We start from the raw sequence: 22,116 nt of genomic DNA, 5'->3' as shown, positions 1-22,116 counted from the left end.
GAAAAAGTTCAGTTTCAGTGTCTCATATAAAACAAACATCACGTGAAGTGTCCAAGGAGGATTCAAAACGATTCAAGGCTGAATTTTAATCTCTGAACGCGGACAAACAAACAAAAATGACCGTCGACCATGGGAAAATATCATTAAAGCGTCTTTTCCAGGAATAGAGCTTAATTGGAACAGATTTAACTTTAGTTCAACTCTGTCTTGGGCCCATTCCCATTTAATAAGAGGCTTCTACCAGTATACCATGCAAACAAACAGGTAAACGATCCCCTGTTATGACTTCAGAAATCATAGAGTTGAAAAAGCCACATTTTTTGAGAAGTTTGCATACCTCAAACATTTCCATTATCATTTAGGCCTTTTCTTTGAATGACTGTTGAAGTACAGCTGACATCAAGCTCAATTTGCAATCACGCACACACATGCATGTTGCTTGCATCATGTTAGCAAGAATATCTCATTGATGGGTGTGTGCACATAATACTCTTGCGACATATCACCAAAACACATAATTTTTCATACATCTTGGGGTTTAATAGATTAAACAAAACATTCACATCCTTTAGATGACAGTACATTTGGCACATAGTAAAATGCTTACGAGATAACGCTAGTGTATCCAGAAAAGAAATACCTCTGTGCACATGAAGCTTCACCATACAGAAACTAAAGTCCAATACCAGATGTATATAATACAGCACTATCATACATATGAAACATTTATGTATTTTAATACTGTATGCGCAAATATTCAATATTCAGCCAGAGAAATCTTTGCACTTAAATTAAGAGGTAATTCTTAGTTTATTTACTCTGTTTTGACTTCGAAGACAGACCTTGGATGCATCCTATATATCAAGTTCATTCCTTTACAACTAAAAAGGAAACAACGGGAGCAAATAAAGCTGAACAAGACATTTGGCATGAAACAGTGAGGGTGACAGACAGGAAAGTGCCTGTAAGAGAAAAGGCTTCAAAGACAATCGGCAACATTGACCTAGCTACCGTGATCAACCCACAGACACGTTTAAAAAAAGCAACGAAACAAAAAGAAACTTCAGACAGAAATAAAAGGTCAGCAACCACTTTTAAAAGAACAATAAAATACATCTTATTCAAATCGCCATTGAATTGCTAAAGCAAAAGTCATCACATTCCAGAAGGTTTTAATTAGTACGCCTGAAATGTACCCTTTTTTGTTTTTGTTCACCTCTCCTTTAGAGTCTTTCATATTGCACAAGTAAATAATTCAACTACAGGGGGTTCACAAAATTTAAAACAAGACTGAATAGTTTGAAAGATATACGGAGGTGTGTAACAATTGTCTGAAATAAAGCAACACAAAAAGACGCAAAGCAAACGAATGACTTATTGACACAAAAAGGGAAGCGTAGCTACACGTATATTGAATAAATTAAGAGCTCACACATTTTTCCACTACATTCCACAGCTTATGTACTTCAGCAAACTATGTACATGAGAACGGCAGAGAGAAGCATGAGAGAGAGAGTGAGAAAGCGTTTGGTGAAGCTCGAACCTATGCAACACGAGAAAATCAGCACACGAGAAAAACCGAAACAGAACAATTTGAAAATAAAGAAAAGAACTAGGGGAAATGTGTTCAGGGTATTGCACATAGATATCAAAAACATGGTTTTCTTCCCATAAACTGATGCTACTCAATAATGACACAATTTGCAAGACCATGCAAACAATTGCCTACTCTAAGAAGCTTTCACAGGCTTTTGGAGCAAATACTATGTACATGTTACGTTCTGTACAAATCGACCGGACAGCTATGGGTACTGGTCTGTCTGCCCACAACTATACCTTCGTATGCATAGTGGTGGGACACGGCACCCACACACACACACACACACACATGTTGGTTTATGTGGTTTATGAGGACTCTCCATAGGCGTAATGGTTTTTATACTGAACAAACTGTGTGTGCTATTGCCCTACACCAACCCTACACCTAAACTTAGCCCTCACAGGAGACTTTGTGCATTTTTAGATTTTCAAAAAAACACAATTTAGTATGTTTTTTAAGCCTTTTGAATTACGGGGACATAGGCAGTGTCCTCATAAACCACCTTCATATTGTAATACCTCTGTCATACCCATGTCATTATACAAATTTGTGTCCTCATAAACCACATAAACATGCGCACACACACACACACACACACACTGTAGTCTTTGCACAGTCGAGCGCAAATGAAAAGCCATTGCAAAACAACATGAAAACAACAGTAGAATTGAGGGCTTCAGGAGGGCAAGGGCCTCTCGCTCTCATTCATGCAAACACATGCACACAGACACATACATGTCATGCACACACCTACTCAGGGCGACATTCATAACACAACCCATATACAGCAGGTCACCATTCCAAATGGACCTTCATAACACTGATTGAATATATATATAGATATATATATATATATATATATATCTATATATATATCTATATATATCTATATATATATCTATATATATATATATATATATATACTACAAATGTCTTTGTATATTTTATAAAATTGCTCCCAAAATGTCACCTGAATACACAAAAAGGCATTTGACTGCACAGCACAACATTTGTCAGTTGTCACGTATGCAGTGTAAATTCCTCCTCAAGGGCAAGAGCTTTCCATCGAAGGATTATGAAGACCCGACCGGTGTCCGAAATTGTAGTACAATCATTGGTATCGTCAATTTTGGTTTAAAGTATTGTGTTCCGACCCTTCCTTCCTTGGGCTCTGAAGAACATTCGTTTTCTGATTGGTTGTCAAACTTGTTGAGGCCTGTGATGAGATCCATATGCAGAACAGTTTTTTTTTTCTCTTTTTGGAGATTTAGAGAAGCATAAAAGAACAAAAACAGCAGTAAAGGGAAAATTGAACCACAGGGACTGGCCATTCTGCTCTGGTCCGGTCTGAGCCCCTTCTTCAGAACATGTGTGGAGTGTGTGTTCATGTATTGCAATGCGATGTGGGTTTTTGAGTGTTTGTGGGTGTGTTTAACATATATTTCAGCTGACCGACACCAAGTTAGGCTTTAAGACAAAGCCTCCTCTCCAAAGTAGGAGAAGCCCTTGAATTCATCCTGGTTGATTTGTTTGATGATGGCCTCGTCTACTGGCGTCAGCACGGGGTCCTCGCGAGTGAAGTCCTGGTCGAAGTTATTCACATCGCGCTTCGTTTTCTATAGCAAAACAGACACAGAGATCATGGGTTTATGAAGCTTTTCTGAGGTTCAACTTTAAAAGGGCAGTTCAATCAAAAATTTTAATTCTGTAATCACGTCGGGCCAGACTTTTGTTTATCTTCAAACACAAATGAGGACACTAATGAAACCTGAGAAATTTCTCAGGCCCTTGAGAAAGTCCATTAACCCAAAACATTGACACATCAAAAATTTATAAAGAGATCAAACAAACCTCATTGGTTCTTGAGGAAGCTCAACTGTACTCACTAGACATGCAAGAACAGACCTCACTGGTTCTTGCAGAAGCTCAATCGTACTTTGACTCGTGAGAAAAAAACCTAATTGGTTCATGCAGATCAATCGTACTCAGTTGAGTACGTTACTTTGGTTACTTTGGAAATGTAATAGGTTACAGATTACGTTACCCTATTTAAAATTTTATAAGTAGTGTAACAAGTAGTGTATTTCATATTGTGAAATTTAATCTGTAAATGGATATGGGTGTGTGTGTGTGTGTTTGTGTGTGTGTGTTCTTGTTTATGCTACACTCTAACAAATGCTGGGTTAAATACAACCCAGTGCTGGTTAAATACTGAACAGAACACATGCTGGGTTGCTTTCAACCAACAGCTGGGTTAAATGTTTAACCCAACCGCTGGGTCTAAACAACCCAATCACTGGGTTTGTCCAGATTTTACCCAGCGCTGGGCTGTATTTAACCCAGCATTTTTTAGAGTGTAAATTGTGGGGACCAAATTACTCCCCAACACTGATCGTATTTGCTTGACCTCATTGGACCTTCTAGAAGCATGTTCAAGCTCTTGTTTATCATATGTGACCCTGGACCACAAAACCAGTCTTAAGTCGCTGGCGTATATTTGTAGCAATAGCCAAAAATACATTGTATGGGTCAAAATAATCAATTTTTCTTTCATGCCAAAAATCATTAGGATATTAAGTAAAGATCATGTTCCATGAAGATATTTTGTAAATTTATTAACCGTAAATATATCAAAACTTAATTTTTTATTAGTAATATGCATTGCTAAGAACCTATTTTGGACAACTTTACAGGCGATTTGCTCAATATTTAGATTTTTGCACCCTCAGATTCCAGAATTTTAAATAGTTGTATCTCGGCCAAATATTGTCCGATCCTAATAAACCATACATCAATGGAAAACTTCTTTATTCAGCTTTCAGATTATGTATAAATCTCAATTTCGAAAAATTGACACTTAAGCCTGGTTTTGTGGTCCAAGGTCACATATTTGATGTCAATAAAAGAAGGGTCACATATTTGATGTCAATATATGTTCATCATATAAATCAATAATATTTTGTCAGAAGACTTGGATTGAACGGCTTGATTCATATGGATTTGCAGCTGGACATGGACGCTTTATGACCTTTTGAAGTGTCAAGTTTTGGTGTAATAGACTTTCAATAGAAGGACAGAAATCTCTCAGGTTTCATAAAAAATAACATTTGTTAAAACGAAATACGAAAAGGACAAAATTCCTATGGAACGACATGAGGGTGAGTAAATGACTAATAAAACAAACAAATGTCTGTATTGCTTAAGATTCAGATTTTGTCCCCAGTGCTGTTCTAAGAAGTGGTGCAGACTTTCAGTTAAAAGCCACAGGTGCGTATGTAAATGTAGATACTGTAGAAAGTGTGGTGACAAAACGCCAGCTCAAAGTTACTCAGAGGGCAAGAGAGCAAGTGGCGGTCACGTTTTCTCTGAACCTTTCTGTGACCTTTCCATCTAAAGCACCCATTTGTGTACATATACACACACGCACATACACACAACACTCTCAGACCTCCCCCCCCCATGGGAAAGCAGAAGTTGAGAAGTGCCGTTGTGGCATCCGACTTTCAGTCTAGACCACAGACGCTAAAGACAGAGGAACATGAGAGATAAAGTTAATGTGTGCGTGCTGTACCAGAGTGTTTTGCACAAAAAATGTCTATGAATTGTAACGCATTTCATGATTTACATTTTACATTTATGCAGTTGGCAGATGCTTTTAGGTAGCCACTTACATTGCATTCAATGCATTTACACTACATTTATACCAGTTTGTGTTTTCTCTGGCAATCGAACCCATAACCTTGATGCTGCTAGTGCTATGCTCTACTGTTTGAGCAACAGAAAAGGGTTAATTCAATGTATGCGAATCATGTATGCTTACAATGCGAGGTTTAAAGGGGGGCTTGATCTTCCTCTGCTCCAGCAAGACCCAGTCGATCTCTCTGAAGAAAGGGTGGGCTTTGATGGCTTCCTCTAATCCCTGGGTCACCACACATCCCAGACGCTTACTGGGGCTCTTTGTCATGAACTGAAGAAAGGGAATACATTTTACATGACATAATTCATAAAGAAAAGGTAAATATGAACAGCGTTTAAGGGGCTTTAAGCATTTTTGTGTAATATGAAAAAAAATACAAGGAAGATATCACTGAAAATAATGTCTTGAGAAATCACTTGTCATTCTAACAGCAAAAAAAACAAAAAAAGTCAGGGCAGTGGCCCAATTTTTTTTAGCCAATTATAGAACAGTAATGCTTAACAATAAGGTTCACTAGCAAATCATTTTAGGTAATGCCTTAGGTATCATAATTTACCAATAAGAATACTTTTACAGAATTTATTAATAAAGGTTATTGTAAATTTTTATATACACAAATACATTTTAACATTTAAAAAATGTAACAATATTTACATTACATTAAAAAGACAATGTATAGATAGTCATAATAAACTAAATTAAGGTATTTAAAACGAAAACATATTTCTAACTATAAAGATGTTTTGTTGTAATTATAGCAAAAATACTGAAGAAAATTTTCTTATGAAGTGTTACTCAAAAATCAAAGCCAATCAGAAACATTTTTGCCTGTCAATCATTATGTTCAGGTTTGCTGACATGTCTTTGGAGAGCGGGATTTTGGAGAGAGGGTATGCGTAGATGGTTTATTTCATTCGGGTGGAAATTTGCAAAACTGATACAACAGCTTACAACAACATTTCAGGCAATTCATGATTTTTAGAGCACAAATATTAGAAAAATGGAAATGTATGTGTATGTGTATAAAATAGGCAACAAAATTAGTGTATTTTTAAGTCGGAGGTAAATATACCAGAACGGGGATGAATGAAGAACAAAAGGGAGGAAAATGAACAGAGGGAGGTTGGAGAGGTCAGAGGGAAAGTGCAGCCAGGTGTATGACCATACAGTGGAGCTCAATATATCACTGTAGGAAGAGAAAAGATTTCCGAACAGAAGTGGAAAAAGAAATGATAAATGGGCCAACCACAAACCACATACAAACAAAAAGATTTCAAGAAACGGGCCGCTTACAGCTTTCAGAATGCTGACGGCTTCTTTACTGAGCCACACGGGATAAAGCACGTCATCGTGGAGGATGGACTCAAAAAGATCGTCCTCGTTGTCAGCTTCAAATGGAGGCTGACCGGCCATCATTTCATACATGAGAACGCCCAGAGCCCACCAATCCACCGACGGGCCGTACTCTAACTCCTGCAGGATCTGAATGAGAGAGATGAATGAGGTTCAAAATGATGTCAAACACGTCAGCTGTAGGTTATGTTCATTATGATTTGCTAGACGTACTTCAGGTGCAATGTAGTCAGGGGTCCCGCAGAAGGTGGTGGTCGTGACCCCGTTCAGAATGCCCTCTTTGCACATGCCAAAGTCGGCCAGTTTACAGTGGCCTTCAGCGTCCAACAGAATGTTATCCAGCTTCAGATCTCTGCAGTGACGGGGGAAAAAAACTGTTAGACCATATTTTAAAAATTTTTGACTTGCTTAAAGTATTTTAAGAAATTATCCAGGCTGTTTAAAATGGTATTATTAAGGGGTCGGCATGGCTGTCAGACAGTAAGCTGACAACTGATCTACAGGACCTTGAGGACCTAGACCTTTACAACAATAACGCATGGCACTCTGCCTCATTTATAACTCAAGCTGCTCCCTGTTCCATTCCTGAGATGGCTGCATGCAAGTGTTTGAAATGCTCAGGGTAGGTAAAAACAACATCAGCCTCAGGTAAGCTGTTAAAACCCTTCACTTCACAACACACACATCAACATTCTGAGCTCTCATGAAGCCGTCAGTCATGTAATGGACAGCTTAACATTTCACAACCTGCAATAAAGTCAGAATCATAAAAAGGAAAGCACATTAATATTATGTGGTCATTTCTACAAAAATTTTGAATGCAAAAAGATCTCATTCTCATTTCTGTAATGCAATAAAAGATTATGGTAATTTACTGCAAAACAGAAAAAAGAAAATTTTGGTTGGTAAATTCTAAATTGTTGGTAAAGTCTCTTACGTTCACTAAGGCTGGAGTTATTTGATCATAAATGCAGTAGAAACAGCATAATTTGTGAAATATTATTACAACTTGAAATTAATTTTCTATTTGATAAATTACTATTTAAAAAGTAATTTATTTCTGTGATGGCATAGCTGAATTTTCAGCAGTCATTACTCCAGTCTTCAAGGTCACATGATCCTTCAGAAATTCAAATTCTAATGCTGATTTTATGCTCAAGAAACAATTCTTATTGTTATCAATGTAAAAAACAAACAAAAAAAAAACAGTTGTGCTGCTTAATATTTTTGTAGATACATTTTTTTATATTTCAAAAGAACAAAAAAAAGAATTTTTGTGACACTACAATTATCTATACTTTCCCTTTCGATCACTTTAATGCATCTTACACAAAAATATTAATGAACTTGTTGACCCCACATGTTTGAACAGCAGTGTAAACAAGCAATGGCCCAATCATCTGTACTTAATTTGTATTTAAAGCAGAGGACATAGAGATGCATTATTAACTCTGCTGAGTCTTACTGAAGACTCTAGCGATGTGGCCAAAGCCAAAAACCTCAGCAGGAGAACATGATAATATCTGAATAGCAGTGATTGCAGAGACTTGCCCCAGCGCCAGTCTTTCACCAGGGGATGTTTGTGCTCTGTGATGTAGAGTGGAAACTTTTTTTTATACAAGCAGAGGGTGGACATTTTGTAATGCCATTTTTAAGGTTAAAGGATGTGACACTTGTACATGCCAGCCAGGACACAGTCAGTGAAATCTGGCCGAGGGCATTCAGTGGCAAAGTCTTTTCAAACATGTAGAAACATTATACTTATTGGGGGTCACAAATCATTTTGAAGTGTTCATATGAGACATGCTGGCCATGTCAGTCAAGTGAATTAATGCAGTGTCTGCATGGTTTCAGATGCTCAGAAAGTTCATTCCTTCATTACAGATTTACAAGAAAAAATACTAATGATCTAAATAAGTGACACAATTTGCATGTCTCATAACAAACAGGCATGTGCAGAACACTAGTATATTCCTCTACTTGCGCACATTGTGTGTGTGTGTGTTTAGTTGTGTGTTACATGCACCTAGACAAACTGGCTGGAACCTGAACGAATGCAGGAATGTTCAGAGGAGCTAATCTGATTGTCATGCCTGATAAATCCTGTTTTCACAATGTGTCGGAGCAAAATAAAGACAAGAACTGACAAAATAGAGAAAGACCCAGCCTAGTGATTACATGCTTAAGTCAGTTGCATGAGGGAAATGCCTCCTCTGTGGTCAAGACACTAACTTTCCAATAGAGGTGTAAAGAACTTGAGTTATTGTACTGTTTTATTATAATATTTGAGTATGAATTATTTTAGATATGAGAGGATCATATTTTCAATATTAATTTTGAAATTGAATCATCATTATGAAAACAAACACTTTTACATTAAAAAACATGTTATTTTGCAGTGTTTATCAAAAACATAAAGACACATTTTTCAGCTTATGACCAATTCTTTCCTTCACTTCAATGGCTTTGCTATGGCCCATTTCTAGCTCAACAGTTATCACAACTTTGATCTAAAACAATGCAATGACTTTCAGTCTATAACCAACTACCTACACACCTAAAGTCAAACAACTATAAAATCAGATGCTACTGAATTTAAAGTTTAAAAATGTTAGTTAACAGGCTCTAAAATAAATAAATAATTCAGTTTACCATCTGGTGGCCTAAAGAGACTTAAAAAGTCAGGAAATTTGACAGAAACAGACTAAGAGAAAAGTAAAAACATCTGGAAACATTTTCATTTTTACTGAGTGAAAATACTAATGTCTTTGGCGTGATACTGTGATTTTAAAATACACAAGTTCGCCTGCACATTTAGACCTGCTAAACTTGTCTTGATGTCCTCGAAGGAGGCTCGAACTCATAGTTAGAACCATAGATATATATATACGGTTATAACCCCCATGACTGTACGATGTGAAGGAGGACGCTGGAACAGCACAATGCTTATATGCGCTCATAGCAATGAATGCATTGAACTGGTTGTTTATTTTATAACAGAATCCTGAAAATAAATGTATCACCGTTTCCACAAAAAATTCAGCACTGATAATTATAAGAAATGTTTCTTGAATATCAAATCAGTATATTAGAATTATCACTTGACACTGAAAACTGACTAATGACTACTGGAAATTCAGATATGCATAAAGATTTACAACAAAAATTTAAATAAATAATAGAAAACCATTTTTTTTTTTTTTTATTGTAATAATAGTTCACAATATTACTATTTTTACAGTATGTTTGGTCAAATAAATCCAGCCTTGGTACGTATAAAACAAATCCTTCAAATACATACAAAATTCTTACTGACCCAAATCTAATGTATATTTCTCTGTATTTTTACACCCTGTCATTTTAGCGAGAACATCTGGGAGGATTGCACTGATAGGAGGATGCTGCAATTTATCTGAAGTCGTCTCCTCAGATGTATCGGAGCATGGCTGGTGTTTCTGTGATCTGTGCCTTCCTCGAATTGCAGTTAATGAGCCATAGAAGAGTCTTATATCAGTGTACTATTCACCTGAGAATAGAATCCGCTCTGGTTCGTGTAAGAATGTGTAGAGCCATTCTTCTCAAAGCCTCACTGATGTACCGACACCTTCTTCAGATGCAGCATGGCTTATTTAGGCTGAAGGGAAGTGTACTGCCAATAAGTTTCTGTCATGCTCTATTTAACATCTATCATCTTTAAAGGGGTGATCGGATGCCCATTTTCCACAAGTTGATATGATTCTTTAGGGTCTTAATGAAAAGTATATAACATACTTAGGTTAAAATTTCTCTATGGTAGTGTAAAAAAACACCTTTTATACCATGTCAAAATCAGCTCTGTTTTTATCAAGCCATTTTAGTCCACGTTGCTTTAAATGCTAATGCGCTTGGATGACCCCACCCCTCTCTTCCGTGGGGTGACGAGCAGTACTGTTTACTTTAGCCGTGAAACTGGCTAACTAGCACGTTATTAGGAAAGGCGATTTGCAAAGATACATAAAAAAAACCCTTGTACTCACTTCTTCTGTAGATGAAGCTGGATCACGAATGATTCGCAGGAACACAGAAGCATTTAGGCAGATCGGGGATCATTGCATTCCTTTCAAAAACGAAAGTAACATTAATCCTCTGTCTCTTCAGAGGCTCAGATGTCGGGAGTAAATGACGACTGCTATGTTCATTATTACATCCAACAACAAAACGCCTCAATCGCTTAAACGGAGACATTCTTGTTTTCCCCTGCACCGGAGTCGACACAATGGCGGTCAGACTGTTTACAGCTCACTCAGGGCGGGTCTAAGGTAAGATGGTCTTGTCAATCAACTTTCGTGGGAGTGGTCTGTGCAGAACTACGTCATTCTGACAGGAATCTCAGAACAGACTGATTTGAGAATGGGGATTAAAAAAAAAAACACTGGGTGGATTTTTATCATTATAGGATGGATGTGTACACATACTTCCAACACACATTTATGTTCAAACAACTTGTAAAATGAATTTTGCATCCGATGACCTCTTTAATGTGGTAGGTGGAGCAGAAATACTAGGCAGCACAACTGTTTCAAGGAAATGTTTCTTGTGCAGGGAACCAGCATTAAATTATAATGATTTCTGAATGATCCTGCGACACAGGAGACTGGAGTAATGCTTCTGATAATTCAGCTTTTCCATCACAGGAATAAATTACATTTTAAAATATGTTAAAATAGAAGACATTTTTAATTGTAATAATATTTCACAATATTACTGTTTGAACTTTTTTTAAGATCAAATAAACACAGCCTTTCAAGGGACTTCTTTAAAAACTTCTCACAAACCCATGAAAAATGTTCATGCGTGTGTTTTGTGTGTCAACAATTTGATAAAGCTGTACAGGACAAAGATAGCAACAGAGAGCCAAACAGGCCTGGCCTTTGATGGTTGACTGGCAAAAAAAATGTCAACATTTCTTTGCTGGCATCATTCAAGCACAAATCTTTTTGTGAGGCACTGTTCCGACATGAGGGCGGGACAGCCCAGGTTTATGTAACTGCACTATTTTTGACAGCAACCATGAAAGGATTTTAGTGATATGCACTTAACATGACAATAGCCAATAGAAATAGCGGACTGCAGCCCAGCTTCCTGCAATCTGTCCGCTGTACAGTACAGGTTGAGTTAAAGCGCACTCTATATATTAATATATTTCTAGGTCACAAATTAAGTAAAAACTCTCTGACCCCTTTTTGGATTTGTCTTCCACACTTCCTCTGAGCTCCACCGGACAACTGCACACACACGTACACATGCCATAATGCAAGTTCTCCCGCACATACACATATGTGCATGTACACACATAATTAAGACCCTATTGAAACGCCTTCCTGTGTTCCCTTTGTTTGCAGAGTGATTTTTCCATGGAGTCCCTCATCACTTTAACTTGAGGCTTTGCCACTGATCAGCCCCAGGTCAAAAAATCTCAGCTAAACATACAAGAACAGAGAGAGAAAGTAAAGTGAGCTAAAGCTGAGGTACAAGATGGTTTACAGGTCTAATCAGACAGCAAGTCTATACACAGCACAAGCATTGACCTGCACAACAGACCAAAGAGATACAATTTACCACTTCTTTACTTTGACTTTCCGTATCATTCAGTAAATATGAATGCAATTAATGTTCAATAAAGGCTGGTTTAAAGCACTTAATTAATGACATTTTCCCATTTTCCGTGACCTAATCTAAAGTGAGAACTAATTCACTCCTTATTACAATTTAACGATTCCTTTACTATGAGCTAATTAAACAATAATAATTGTGTTAAGTACAGTGATAACAAATATAATATATTTTAAAATGTAATTTATTCCTGTGATGGCATAGCTGAATTTTCCTTCAGAAATTATTCTAATATGCTGATTTATTTTATTATAAATGTTGAAAACAACTTAATATTTTTGTGGAAACCTTGATACATTTTTTCACTTTCTTTACTGCCAAAAAAATCTTAATCGACCCCTAACTTTTGAATGGAACTTTTGAATAGAAAATAATTTGTATAACAGGATTTTGACACACTTTGAGTAATCTAATACACGTTGCACAGAAATCTGATATACTAGAAGTGTACTTTTACATATTAGCAGCGTACAGTATATTTTTTAGGATTTCCTCCCTAAATTGTACTCCTCACGAATGAAGGAGAAGAGGTGGAGAGGGTTTGGTATTGCTGGAGGCTAAAGAGGCTTCTCATTCTTCAGAAAGGTGCTGTAATCCACTAATACATCCTATTTCCACTTGCATTCCTCAACTCTTCCCTGGGGCCAGATCTATCATACAAAACCATCTAAACATGTACAAGACCTAACAAATTATAAACCACAAATAAGGAAACATTTGATCGTCATATCTTTTAATTCAGTGAGGAATTTCACATTGGTGTTCCTGCAACCATTAATCAGATCTATATTCAAATGACTACTATTAACAAAATTCAAACCCTGCAGAAAGAGCTGGGCATTGACAACTAGAACGAATCAATATAAGCATCAAGACATTGAAATGGCAAGCACTTTTGACATGATAACAGGGAAGATAATGATGGTTGTCTCAAATGGGGGTCGTGTGAAGTTTGACCTCTTGTTTCTTTGCAGGTCTCAGTAGGAATGTATTACAGTATCTACCCAAGCTTTGGATAAGGAATAGTGCTTTTGTGCTTTTCTCAAGGCATGTGACGTATTGCAGTCTCTGTATTCAGCTTTCAGCATATCTTTTTGCTTGTAAGTCTGATTGTGTGACAAACAGACGGAAAGAGAGTGAGATACAAGTTCGTACCTGGGAAGGAATGAATGTGTTTGGCTGTGTTTGGCACAGTCAGTTTGGGATTGACAACCGTTTTAATCAACAGGTGTGACTTGTTCTGTGCATTTGATTCTCTTTCATAACTGAAGCGAGTGTGAACACACCATACTGATCACTTAAACTGTATTTTACTGCTGTATTAACGTAGTGTGCATGTATGTCAAAGGATTAGTCCTTTGAGACGCTTCACAACTGTTTAAAGCTATCGGCTTCTGTTCAAAAAATAAAAGCTCTGTCTGAATTGTATCAGGAGCACAGAGCTGCAGTCAGCACGCAGTGTACACTGTATCTTCAGCTGTGCCTGGGGAGCAGGAAACCTGTTCTGGCCTGAATAAAAACTTTACTTCAGGTAAACTGATACTAAACACTACACTAACAACGGCGTGATCTTTTGCTAACTCACACGGGTCAAATAAGATTAGAATCTGCCTCAGAGCTGGAAAAAAAACAAGCATTTAAAGTCTTTGAGTGCCAGTTAGCATGATGCCTGGATAGAATTGGCATCATCTGTGGGAGCTGAAGTCACACTGCAATCTCATGGCATGACTAGTGCTTGTTTTTAGAGTTGAAGTGTACAATTTCTAGACGGTTAGTGCCACCAAAAATGAAACGCCAAATCAAACTTTCTTAATTTTGTCAATATTACCACCATGAATATAAATATGCATTACGAATGTAAAAAACAGTCAATTGTGATTGCAAATTGACTTTCAGGGTGAAGTGTGCAATTCTTCTTTGTTTGTTTCTTTAAAATAGGAGTTCTTATCCTACCTTAATATGCAGAGACAGCTATATAATAATTAGAATTTATTATTAATAAATGTTTATTTTTCCATTAAGAAAGTAAAATTGTCAATTGTGATTTTATGTTGACTTTTAAGGTGAAGAGTGTATTTTTATTTATTTTATTGTTCATATCCTAGTTTAAAATGCAGAGAAAGCTATATGTAATAACTGCAATAATAATAATAATGTTTATTTATGCATGCATTTATTTAAATTTTATTTATTTAAATGTCAGTGGTATGAAATTACCACTTTTCACAAACTAATTAATTTCAGATTGATAAAATTCTGCACTACTTTTTTTGTCTTTGAAAATCCATCTCATAAAACAAAATCACTCATCATTCATAAACATGACACATTATGTAAGTAAAATGGGCTCTGACAGCATTGTCTGTTGATTTTTACTGTGGGTGTGTATACCTGTAGATGACGCCGTGTTGATGCAGGAACATAAGCGCAGATGTGACCTCAGCTGCATAGAAACGGGAACGAGCTTCATCAAACTTTCTTGAGCGCTGGATCTGAAACATCAGGTCTCCTCCATTCACATACTCCATAACAAATAACAACCGATCCTAGAGAGACAGAGAAAGAATAAAAAAAAGAGTAATAATAAGGAAATAAGAAAGGAAAGTTGGGGATGTTTGTGTTCCTATTCTATGAATTAGGAAAAGGGCATATCAATACAAAAACTGTATAAACATCTTAACATACACATTGTTCTCTTTATCCACATCATTTATGATCAGGAAGTGGAGATCTTTTATAGAGGCCTTGTGATAAAACAGTCCCCAATTCAGAGAAAAGCAATTCTGGTAAAGCTACATGAAATAATGCAGAGTTTAACATTTACATGGCTATAAGCTGTACATTGGGACATGCCATAGACTTCAAGTCAAAAAAAAAAAAAAAAATTATTATTATTCTATATTAGGCATTAAATTCTCTCCTATACTTTAATGAATGTATTATGTCGTTCATGCAATCAATATTTCCACTTCCTGCAGCAGCAAGAAGCCCATATCAAGAGCGGTCCATCTCCATGTTTGACCGTGGTGATTTTTACCCCAGACGTACCACTGATTCATGGGTCCAAAAGGTTCCAGTTTGGTAACACTCATCCTCCCACATACAAGAAAGCTTGTGTGCTGCTAAGCACACAGCAAAGGGCAAGGGATTATAAGGAAACAAAAAACGAATACACACTCAACTTTCTGAAGTCTTTTTTTAAAGGAATAATCACCAAAAAAATGTTTATTTACTGAAACTTTACTCACGCTCCAGGATTTAGCATTACTTGATCACCAGTGGATCCTCTGCAGTCAAGAATGGGTGCCGTCAGATTGAGAGTTCAAACAGCTGATAGAAACACAACAAATAATCCACACGGCTCTTTTGCGAAAAGCTACGTTTGTAAACAAATTCATCATTAGGACGGGTTTAACTTGCTAAAGTATGAGCCCTCTATCCATAATATTGCTTTCTTCAGTGAAAAAGTCATCTTCAGGAGAATCATGAAAAAAATACACAGATAAGTGAAAACAAACAAGTTAAAACAGTCCAAAACTATTCTAAACAAATATCTTTGTGGAATTTCATTTGAGAGTGGATGAAATTTTTAATTAAATTTTTAACGTAATTATGGATTATGGACTCTATGGACAGGCAATGGTTTACAGTTAAAATACCTTAATGACAGATTTGGTTCTTATAAACATGCTTGTCATTTCACAAGGCATTAATTGATGGACTCGAGTCGTGTGGATTACTTTGGACTCTCATTCTGATGGCACCCATTCACTGCAGAGGATCCAATGGTGAGTTCAATTTCTAAAAGCTAAATTTCTCAAAATCTGTTCCAATGAAGAAAAAAACTCAATCAACAAAATCTTGGATGACTTGAGGGTGAGCAAATTTTAATTTGAAATGATATACATTATAACAAATTGTGATGTTGGTATGTGGTTGCTAATGCTTTCCAAGTGGGTTCTGAGGTTGTTGAGGGTTCTAGGTGGTTTCTTATTATCTTAAATTCAAAGTGTCCACCTCCAAGTGTCTTTTCCAAGATCTGAACAAAATACATTATTATTTGTTGGTTAATGAGATTTATCATGGACTCATTAACCCACAACACACAATAAACTTTTAAAAGTCTTTTAAATGTAAAAGCACATATCACAGCATGCCACAAGCTTAAGTTTATTAGAATTTGAACAAAACCCTAAGTACTTTTACTTGAAAGGTTCTTTTTATTTTGTGCCAATATTATGGTACTTAAGCATTATGCAGAGAAATAATCACATGAATAGTATACTAAATCAATCAGGATATAGGTATATTAAATAAATCCTAATTGTGAAGCGGTGGTTGTTCTTTAATGCAGCATACATAATAAGAAATATCACACTGGCATAGTCCACATTCCCTCACTGACAAAAATAGTTTTAAACCGTGACTTCTCATGAACAAAGTTCGCTTATGTAAGTGTACTTGTTACATTGTTCTTTATTCAGAGAGGAGGAATTTAAACAGGATGCTTAAATAGTTTGTGTAAATGTGCCAAGAAATCTGAAGGAGGCCCACCCAATCCAATATGAACAAACATTTCCTGCCCCTAATTAGAAATGAACAAATAGTTTCTTCCTTTGGGTTGTACCATAAGACAGCAGCTCTGATTGGAAGATAGCAGACACAGCACTGCCCCATTTGGGTTAGTCAAAACTACCTCTGCTTTTGTTAGCTTTAAAAGACGACTTCTTGATATCTTTGTGTCAGAAAAGTACATTGTATCGTTACATCTGGTGTTATGGTGTATGTGTGTGTATGTGTGTGTCATATGCAGGGCAGTTTTCTGTCATGCTATAACAGACGGGTGGTGTAAGGAAACGTCTGTTTAGTCTGATCCATCCTTATATAACATGTTATGAAAGACATTTTCAATGGCTTATTTTCTAAACACTGCAGGTGCAGGACGCTTCTGACAAACCGGTGCTGAAAACACAAAACAGACATACAGCACACAAGCATGATAAGACCTGTAATCTGCATTAGAGAAAGCCTATAGATAAATAAATCTTTAAAATTGCCTGGCCTATAGACAATAAAGCTCAACTTGACTTGATGTAGACATACACACCTCAACAGCTTCACCAAATCCGTGTGGGATTAAAGCTGTACCGTACATTCTGCAGTACTAATTACTGTGGCAATAGTGCTTATTTAAATAAGTATGTTAAATCATTATTATACTATCATTTTATTCAGCAAGCATGCATTAAATTGTGACAATAAAGAGCTCTAATATTTTACAAAAAGCTCGATTTAAAATAAATACTGTTCTTATTTAAGACAGCGTTTTAGTGCCATGTTAAAGTTGTTATACAAAGTTAAAGTTGTAATATTTGGAGAAAAAGTCCAAATTACAAGAAATGTTTTTGAGGGCAGCATATTAGAATGATTTCTAAATTATTTCTTTTTGCGTAATGGCTGCTAAAAATTCAGCTTTGCCATTACAGGAATAAATTACATTTTAAAACATATTAAAATAGAAAATTTACTGTAATTACCTTACTAAATTACTAAAAAACGAACACACAATAAGCTACATTTTACTCCAAATTGATAAGAGCTTTAGCGTAAAAACTTCAATCAAAAATCAAATGAAAATTGAACTATTTCTGAATCACCTTTATTCTGCCCACTCAGAGAAAAGTTTGCTGGTACTTTACTCTCAGGGGTAAGGCAAGACAACTGTAGGGAAATCTAGACCTTCAAAACAAGAGAGTGTCCTGCAGCGTTCTATGTCTAAAAAGGTTTTATAATGACTTTGATTAGGTGCACATTTTATACTCACACAAAAAAAAACTAATATATTCAGAGCCAGCAGTCTAACAGACTGATGTATAAACAAGTGAGAATGGAGAGCGATACAGATAAAAAAAAATTGGATTGAAAAAGGCAAAAGATGGATGATGAAAGAAGGAGAGATGTTGTCGTGCTTAGAAGAAATCTGAGCTTAGGTTTGGCTGCACTGCAACATTGTTCATAGATTTGAGAGTGAATTCAATTAATCAATCTACTCTGGAAAAAAAGAGAGAGAGAACAAGAGACAAGCAAGACATGGCGAGAGGGGGGTGGAAGAAAGAAAATGAGGCTCAAATCAACTTTTCCTTCCTTTGGATAGAAGACGAGTGAGTGCTCCACATAAGTTTTACAAAGGCAGAGGGAACAAACTTCAAATATAAAACAATAACACAAATCAAGAGAGTGATCTGAAAGCCCATGTCTTCTTATTTCACTCTAATAAAGACAAATGTGATACTAAACAAAGAAAGAATGAATGCAAGAGGTCTCAAAGAAAGTGAATGTGATGCAATCTAGGTCTTGGGCCTTTGTTCATCTCAGTAATTATTTGCAACTGCATTGAAAAGTAAAACATCAGGGCACAGGTTCACTGAACTCACGTGAGTCTAGATCGCTTCACAGTAGCGAAGGGAAGCACGTAAGGGCTTCTGGGTTGCTACAGTGCTAGAAATGTGAGCAGTGAGCTGTGACAATGACCTCATCTGTGCCTGTCCTCAGCTGGGAGTGAAGAACACACTCTTGTCACTCTAGCACAAACCACAAGTCAGGACAGAGCCATTTCTCTAACCACACAAATAATTCTTCTTACTCAGCTGTAGTCGTACATTCCCTCTGAGTTTGGGAAGTTATGCAAAATGATTTATAAAAATTAACCTAACAATATTAGAATCCTTACACTGGTTGACACTATTGTCTTGTAAAGCTGCTTTACAGCAGAATCTGAACTGTCTCCATAGTTGAATTCCCATAAATGATTCTGCTACTCCAGTTTATCTCTGTAAAGCACTATAAAAATAAAGGTGACTTGACTTCACTCACATACCATTTTCAGCTATATCATGTCATATCCCAGTCCTCCTACACTCAAAAAAATTAAAATAAATAAATAATAAAAACAACCCAGCACAGGGTGAAATATGGACAAACCCAGCGACTGGGCTGTTTTGACCCAGTGGTTGGGTTGAATGTTTAACCCAATCTTCTGGGTCGTTATATTTAACTCAAATATTGCTTTAAAATTACTGTATTTCTTTCTTAGAATTAATAGGTTGGAAATGAACATTTATTAATAAGTTGAATAAATTATGATGAAATACATTTTGATTATTGCTGATGCCTCTGTAATGATGTGTCTGATTTTTAGTTAACAACCTATTTTTGGTTCATTTTAAGCCAGCCACATAATAAGTTTTAAACAATAACAGAGCTAATATAATATAATATGTATTTAACTAATAATCAAAAGGATAGTTATTTTTAGTTTTTAATATAACATAATAATAAAATATATAAGAATAGTCATTACTCAATGTTTTAACAAGCAATAGGCAAGAATGAAAGAAATATTTTTATTATTGAAACTTAAGTTTTTAATAAGTCATCATTCATTTTTGTTAATAACCCATATGTTAAGATTAATAAATTTTTTATTGGATCTTCAATTTTTTATATAATATAATAATACAATAATAGTTATTATTTATTAACAATATAACACAATATAATTATTTATATCATATATAATTTTTTTAATATCAGAATATAAATGAAGTTTTTAATACAAATTATTATATAATTTAGTAATGACCAATAGGCTAGAATTCTTTATTTCATTTTTATTTTATTTATTATTGAAATTTAAGATACGGTTTTCATATAATATATCATAAATTTCTATAATAATAATAATATATCAAATAAAGTGCTATCATAATATAACAAGTGACATAATGGCGAGTAGATGATGACAGAGCTTTAATTTTTGGATGAACAAGTACTTTAGCTGTTGTTTATTTGCAGTTTTAAAGTCCCAGTAAATTGCTCTAGCATGAGCTAACCCTCTGTCCCTCCTTCTTTCTGCCTCTCTCTTTTTCCCAGGCAATCATTGAGACTTCACATGTTCCATAATCCTCCACATGGTCCTTCTATATGGCCCCTTCTTTTGGCTATATTCTGTCTGCAGGAGCATGTCTGCCCATGGTCCCAACAGGCCTCATCAGAAACAGTTGTGTAATGTTATTTACATTTCTGCAGCGTAATTACAGTTGATAAGAATATGGCTGCGATCCCAAAGCTGATTAAAACCAGAGGCAGCAGTTCAAAAAGAGTACACAACTCCTCTTTCCTCCCAAATCACGTCTTCATTCTTCTTTCTGCCCCTTTCCCGCACTACTATTGCCTCCGACCCTTCGTTTTTGCATCTCTTGTATTGTACTCTTTGTGTGTGTGTGTGTTCTCAGATGTGGGCAAATGAGAATGAGAGGGGAGGTAGAGAGGGGGCGGTAAAAAGAGAAATGAGGACACTAGATATCACTGTGAGTGTAACTGGGGCACGGGAGGGGAAGCTGAACAAGAGACGGAAAGAAGTGAAAGTGCAAAATAGAGAAGGACGGGGGAAAGAGACAGAAGATGAGAGTGATAAAAGCGTGGGTGAAAAGGATGTCACAGTCTTTAATGAGCACAATTCATTGACAGAACGAGTACCACTTTAACTTGCCTTCCCTATCCGTAAATGCAGTTGTGTGCAGAAATTTGGGCACCCCTGGTGATTAAACGAAATTCAAAGAAGTTAACTTACTGGATTTTTAATTCTCACGGTGGTGTCATTTTATTTTTTTAACTTAGAAAATAAAAACAGGCCCTTTTTAGGATCCTAAACCACTTTGAAATGCTACAGGTTTCATAACCTCAACTGATCTCTCTCTCTCTTTATACAGTTTCAAACAACTCAACAGACTGTCACCTAAAACCACATTGCAATACATGATCTAAAAACACATTAGCCATCAGAAAGAGGCCACACTACCACCTCCTGGACAACATCTGTTATTAGCAACGAATTCCTAATAAAGTCATAATGTGTGGCTCTGCCATCTGCTGGATTATGAGAAAACATTGAGATTTTTACATGATATACATGATTGTTTCGATTTTTTAACATTAGTTAATGTATTAGGTGCCAAAACTTCATTAGCATACACTACAGTTCAAAATTTTGGGGTCAGGGTCAGTAATACATTCACATCGTTACAAAATGTTTATATTTTAAGTAAATGCTGTTCTTTTGAACTTTCCATTTATCAAAGAATCCTGACAAAAAATGTATCATGGTTTACACATAATATTAAGCAGCAAAAACTGTTTTCAACATTGATAATAATAAGAAATATTTAATAAAATTAAGAGATATAAAATAAGCACCAAATCAACACATCACAATGATTTCTGAAGGACTATGTGACACTGAAGACTGGATTATTGGCTCCTGATAATTAACCATCGTAATAAAAAAAATATTTTTTTGTAGTATATTTAAGCAGTTATTTTAAATTCTAAACACATTTTGAAATATTTTTGTTTTTATTGTATTTGTAATAAAATAAATGCAGCCTTACTGAGTATTGAGAGATTTCTTTCAAAAACATTTTAAATGTATTATAGAGCTTTACCTTTTGAATGGTAGGGTCTATAGAAATTAAGAGTAACGTTGTCCAATAAATCCATTTATTGTTAGTTCAGGATACCTAATGCATTAACTAAACTTTATTGTAGACTTATCAATATTTTTAATATACTTATTTTTTTAGTTTACTCACAAACATTTATTGTATGGCTTCAGAAGACTGAGGTATACAAGTTGTATGGACTATGAAATATTGCATAGAGCTACAATGAATCAATGCATGAAGTTCTATTTTGGAACTTGGCCGTATAAATTCATCCACTTTTATGGTATGGCCATCAGAAGTGTGGACAATAT

At 35.8% G+C, this 22,116-nt stretch overlaps 1 protein-coding gene across 1 annotated transcript in view; it reads right to left on the bottom strand.

Moving 5' to 3' along the window:
* Positions 1-2,861: 2,861 nt before the first annotated feature.
* LOC306851933 (protein kinase C epsilon type-like) overlaps positions 2,862-22,116 on the bottom strand; it is a 58,279-nt gene continuing 39,024 nt past the window's right edge. Inside the window, exons 11-15 of the mRNA XM_079388455.1 lie at positions 14,694-14,848; positions 6,864-7,002; positions 6,591-6,779; positions 5,421-5,567; positions 2,862-3,216 (exon numbers count right to left, since the gene is read on the bottom strand). Of these exons, the coding sequence (XP_079244581.1) occupies positions 3,070-3,216; positions 5,421-5,567; positions 6,591-6,779; positions 6,864-7,002; positions 14,694-14,848 (777 nt within the window). The 3' untranslated portion in view covers positions 2,862-3,069. The remainder of the gene's footprint in view (positions 3,217-5,420; positions 5,568-6,590; positions 6,780-6,863; positions 7,003-14,693; positions 14,849-22,116) is intronic.

Source organism: Barbus barbus (assembly GCF_936440315.1).
Source record: "Barbus barbus genome assembly, chromosome: 32".
Classification (NCBI taxonomy): Eukaryota; Metazoa; Chordata; class Actinopteri; order Cypriniformes; family Cyprinidae; genus Barbus; species Barbus barbus.
This window is presented reverse-complemented; position numbering and strand designations above follow the sequence as displayed.